General features: G+C 34.9%; 1 protein-coding gene across 2 annotated transcripts in view; it reads right to left on the bottom strand.

Moving 5' to 3' along the window:
* Positions 1 to 822, bottom strand: part of LOC107642046 (CASP-like protein N24) — a 3,108-nt gene extending 2,286 nt beyond the window's left edge. Inside the window, exon 1 of one of the 2 annotated variants that reach the window (XM_016345372.2) lies at positions 280 to 822. In XM_016345372.2, coding sequence (XP_016200858.1) covers positions 280 to 752 — 473 coding nt within the window. In that variant the 5' untranslated portion in view covers positions 753 to 822. The remainder of the gene's footprint in view (positions 1 to 279) is intronic. The other variant, XM_016345371.2, reaches the window with a different exon arrangement.

Genomic DNA, 5,839 nt, shown 5'->3' with positions numbered 1-5,839 from the left:
GTTCGTCAATTTTTTTTTAACCACGAATTTGACTAAAATTATTGACGGCCCCGCCCCTCTCCTTATAGTATTTCTATAAGAGTGACTAAATTTTTGTGTTCATTTAGCATAATAATTAAAAAGTAATTAAACAATGCACGCATAATAGTAACAAAAGAATGTAACAACATCCCCGTACAAAATTTTAGATCAAATTGAGTAAAATAAAATTAAAAAAATAGAATGTTGAAACTTGTTCATGACACAATAGGAAGGAAGGAGGAGGGAAGAGCAACATACTTGAGTTCCTTATATGTGTAGAATGAGTAAGAAAATGGCCCTTTATTGGTATCATTAGCTAACACTGAAAATGAAACCAAACAGAACACAAATGTAGCAATTCTGAGCCCTAGCAATACCATGCTCAACTTGGCCTCTTTCTTGGACATCAAGTAACCACTATTTCGTCCCCCATCCACTATGCCTTCTTCAACCTTATCCGGCTCGTCCTGCCCCATTTTGGCCGCCGTTGCGCCTACTGGAGGGGCCTCACTGCTGGTGAATGAGCCGCCGGAAGAATGGTATGTGATGGACCGTGGCGACTCGGAAACCGGTAGTTGCGGTTCTTCCTTCCTCTTGTTCTTGATCTTCTTCTCTTTTGAAGTTTCTATTTTGTCTTGTGAATCCTTTTTCACTTGTTGAGGCTTTATTGCTTCCTCTTCTTGTAGTTTTGATACATCTTTCATTTCTTGTGTTGAGGTTTCCTTGCTCATTATGATACTTGTGCAAAATTGAACACTTCTAAATTTTCTCTTCCACTTATAAATATTGATAAGTATATAGCTACTTATATATTCTCAAAGAAGCCAAAATGTTATTAATATAAAAATAAAATTGATTAAAAAAAAAAAGCAATGCGCTTGGCTTGATATGTTGCTTAATGTAATGATCATTTCCTATTATATTTAGAATAAAAGAATAGTATTTAACTAAACTTATATCTACCTCTCGACTTTTGGTGTGTACTATTAGGTGGTGTGAAAAAATATTATTTTTTTTCTAGCTAAAGCAACAATCACCACTTGGCCANNNNTTCCGTTTCGGTCCTATAGAATATGAAGAAGCAAGTGTCGTATAAAGTATGCATAATGGCTCTTCTGCTTCATTTTTTTGGTAATAATAATAATATAAAATTTAGAAAGGATAATGAATGCATAACTTTTCTTGTCTGCTGAAAACAGTGACGATTCCAAACAACAGTTGTAATGCACAACTGAAAGATTATCGTATCTTCATAATATGCAATAAAAAAATTAATTTTAAAAATTTATTTTGTACTTAAATTTATTTTAAAAATAATATATAGATCAAATTTAAATATTTAAGTATATTAGTAAAAATAACATTTTTTTATGGTATAAAGATGTTATGAGTATTTATTTGCGCCGTTTAGGTTTTTTCATGTGAGGAGAACATACTCCTTTAACTTATTCTGTTAGAATTTTTTTTAAAACAAAACTTTTGTGCCGTTTAGGTCAATATTTGATTTGTCAATTTCTTTCTTTAATCCTTTCTTTATTCCCTTCTTTATTCCTTCCCTTTAATTCGTCATGAGAATTCTTTTATAAAAATTAGCGGTTTGGGAAGATTCCTAACAGTTCATAACCTTAAAGGGATGTGTAATTTCACTCCCTCGAAATTGTATTTTTATGTGAAACAAAAAATCAATCTCGTCTGGTAGAAAGTAAGTTGAGATCTTATCATTTTACGTATTGGAGGATTATTAGTCCAACGGATACAGCTGGTGGATTGGCTTTAGCATGGAAGGAAGGCACAACGGTTGAGATTCTTACTGAAAAAGAGTTTTTCATAGCTGCCAAGGTAACTGATCATGTTTTGAACTGTTCTTGGGGGCTGATTGGGGTACATTTAAATAGCTTGGATGGGATTCGGTCTACCCAATACACAGAACTTTCATCTTTTGTACAAGATTTCTTTGGAAAAATTATAATTATGGGTGATTTTAATGCTATAGTGAGCCTCGAGGAGAAGTAAGTAGGGGATTAAAATCAGCTTCATCTATTTCTGAATTTGTGAATTTTATTGATGGTGGTGGACTGAAGGACTTGGGTATGATTGGGAGAATGTTCACCTGAACTAATAGGCGACGAAGGCAGGACCAAATCAGGGAGCGGCTTGACCGTGCATTTGCAAACAGTGAGTGAATGGATTGTTTTTCATCAGCCTCGCTATCTTGACTCACAAAAAATAGTTCAGATCATGCGCCTATCCTCCTTGATACAAATCCAGTTATAGAAAAATCTAATCGGATGTTTAAGTTTCAGGAGAGATGGTGTGGTTTAGAAGAAATTCGGATAATTATCACTGAAACTTGGAAGAAATGGGTAGATGGCTCAGCAATGTTTGTTTTGGCTAAAAAATTGAAGCATTGTAGGCATCATATTGTTCAATGGTAGCAGCAGAACAAATCTAATTCGAAGAAGGACAATAATGAACTCACATCTCAGCTTGAAATTCTCAGAGAGGAGGGTATTATAGGGGAAAAATAGGTTGAAGCCTTGAAAAATAAACTTGAGGATACTTACTTTAGGGAGGAAAACTATTGGAGGGAGAAATCTCGTGTAAAGTGGCTAAAAGAAGGGGACAGAAATACAAGTTTCTTTCACCAATCATTCTAATCCAAAATCTAGAGAAATAAAATTTAGAAACTGAAAAAGAATGATGGTACGTATGCTACCACCCGTGAGAAAATTACACAAGTATCTGAAACATACTTCAAGGATATCTTCACATCAATTAACCAAGCTAATCCGGCACATACATTCAAAGATTTTGAAACCAAAGTTTCAGCAACGGTGAACAGAAAATTAACTAGACCGGTCAGTTTTGCTTAGGTAAAACGTGCGGTCTTTAGTGTTCACCCCCCAGAGCGCCCCTGGTGATGATGGATTTACAGCTAAATTCTTTCAATTCTACTGATGTTTAGTAGGGGAGGATGTTTTTAAGGCTGTCTGCGATTTTTTTGTTAATGGTAGACTAACAAAGAGCTTCAACCATACACAAATCTGTCTCATTTCTAAGATTTCTAATGCAAACGATATGACACAGGTTAGACCTATCAGCCTTTCCTCAGTTGTGTATAAGATTATTTCTAAAGTACTAGTCCATCAGCTACAGAAATTTATGACTTCACTGATCAACCCTAATCAAAGTATCTTCATTAAGGATAGATTGATTTCAGACAATGTCCTAGCCGCTCATGAATATATGCACTATCTAAAGACAAAGAAGAGGAGCCTATCGAGTGAAATGGCTGTTAAATTGGATATGAGCAAATCCTATGATCGTGTTGAGTGGCATTTTCTTTGGTTCATTTTGGAGAAGTTGAGATTTGAATTTAGGTGGATTGGTTGGATATAGGAGGTGGTGACTACAGTTTCTTACTCTGTCGTTGTCGAAGGTCAACCTTTTGGTTTTTTTAAATCAAATAGAGGTATCCATCAAGAAAACCCTCTATTTCCATACCTTTTTTTTTTGTGCAGAAGGATTATCCTTTTTACTAAACAAGACAGAGCAAAACGGTCTCATTGAAGGTATTTAGATCAATCGAAGATGTCCTACTGTTAATCATTTATTGTTTGCAGATGACTCAATCTTTTTTTGCAAAGCGTAAACAATTGTGAAAATATTCTCAATCTTCTTCGGTCATACGAGGGGTTCAGTGGCCAAAAAATTAATTTGCATAAATAAGCTCTATTCTTTAGTAATAATACTCCTCTCGCTGCTCGATAACTACTGGCTCGGAAATTGGAAATTAATCATATTGGTGCACAGGATGAATATTTGAGTCTTCCATCTACAGTCCAAAAATAAAAAAAGGCCACCTTCGGAGAAATCAAGAACAAGGTGAGGAAACGAGTTCAAGGGTGAAAAAAAAAAACTTCTCTCCTCTGCAGGCAGGCATGTTCTAATTAAAGTTATTGGGGAGGCTATCCCAATTTATTTATTATCATGTTTTCGTCTTCCTGACACTTTAATTAGGGAGATTCACAACATACTCTCCCAATTTTGGTGGGATCAAAAAAGTACAGAGCAAAAAATGGCATGACTTAGTTGGGAACAAGACCAAAATTAGAAGGTGGACTAGGTTTTAAGGACCTAGGGGCTAAGAATTTGGCGCTATTAGCAAAATAATGTTGGAAAGTTGTCTCTCAGCCACAATCACTCCTAGCTAGACTCCTCAAAGGTAAATATTTTCGATACAGTTCTATAATGAATGCAGAGATTGGAACAGTACCTTCGTGGGGGGGTGGCGTAGCATATTGGAAGGGCGTAAGATTGTTGAAAAGGAGCTGGTTTGGCGAGTTGGTGATAGATCTAGTATCCAAATCTTCAGTGATCCTTGACTTTCTCCTCCACATCCTTATGTTGTTTCTTCATCTGAAACTTCCAATCTACAAAATCAACCACCATTGATGGTCAAAGACTTAATACTTTTTAATGGTCAGTGGAATCAAACTCTAATTAGAAGTATTTTTTCTGAAGACACTAGTCAGCGTGTGCTAGCAACAACAATTGGGGATGGAAAAGATAAAATTTATTGGGCCTTTAATAAAGTAGTTTGCATGAAGTGAGTACTGGGTACCGTGTGGCTTATGGGTTCTTGCATCCTCCCATTGAATTTTGCCCAGAGATTATGAGACAACGAAATTTGTGGCGAGAATTGTGGAAGCTGAAAATCCCAGGGAAGATTAAGATTTTTCTCTGGAGGGGCTTCTATGAAAAGCTTCCAGTGCTGCAAAAGCTTCATCATCGCATCCCATCGATTCAACCTATTTGCCGAAGATGCCTACAATTTCCAGAAACAATCAATTATTGCATCTTCCATTGTGTAAAATCAAAGAAAATTTGGTCAAAATGAACTTACCAGCTACTAGAAGGAGCACCGAAGACTCTGACTTCTATGTTGAGTGGAACTTGAGAATGGGAGCCTTGCGTACCCAATTCAATAGCTCCTCTCAGAGAATGATGATGGTGATTTTGAGCTGGTCCTTATAAAAGGCTAGGAACAGGTTCATCTTTGATAATGTATCAACTAGTGTGGAAGAGATAATGGTGTGTCGGCTTTGAAGCTGGAGAAAGAGCTTCAACAAATTCCCACTTTCTAATTGATGAGCACTTTAATTTTTTATCTCTCTTATTAGATTATTATATGATGTTACCTCTATAGTAGAACGTTGGGAGTGTCCATTACTTTTATTTGTCCCATATATGAACACCTATATGTTTTTTTCATTCCATAAATGGAATTATCTGACTTTAGAAAAAAAAAAAGGTGTTATGAGTATTCACACCGAAATCAATTCTTATTGTTAACTCTTTGACTAATAGACATATGATCTAAATTAAAAATCTCTTGCAACTCTTTTCACACCATAAAATTATTTTCCAAAAATTAAGCTCATATAAATTTATGTGTAGAGGTAAAAGAATAAAATACTTGTGTTATTTATGTTTTTTCTCTACTCTTGGCATACATATATATAGTATGAGATTCGTTATTGATTTCGAATTTGAATCTCAATTCAAATTTAAATTGTATATTGTAAATTGAAATCTAAATCATTCAAATTTTATGAATCATATCATAACAATTTAAAACATAATCAGTTAAGATCTCATCCAAACTTAGAATTCAAATTTAAAAATAGAATAACTAAGGGTTAAGTACTTTTTTCGTCCCTAAAATTTGAGGCCAAACTCAAAATCGTCCCCGATTTTTTTTTTATTAAAATCATCCTCAACGTCATAAAACGTTAAAAAATCATCATTTTCACTC

This window comes from Arachis ipaensis, chromosome B05 (genome assembly GCF_000816755.2).
Source record: "Arachis ipaensis cultivar K30076 chromosome B05, Araip1.1, whole genome shotgun sequence".
Taxonomy (NCBI): Eukaryota; Viridiplantae; Streptophyta; class Magnoliopsida; order Fabales; family Fabaceae; genus Arachis; species Arachis ipaensis.
This window is presented reverse-complemented; position numbering and strand designations above follow the sequence as displayed.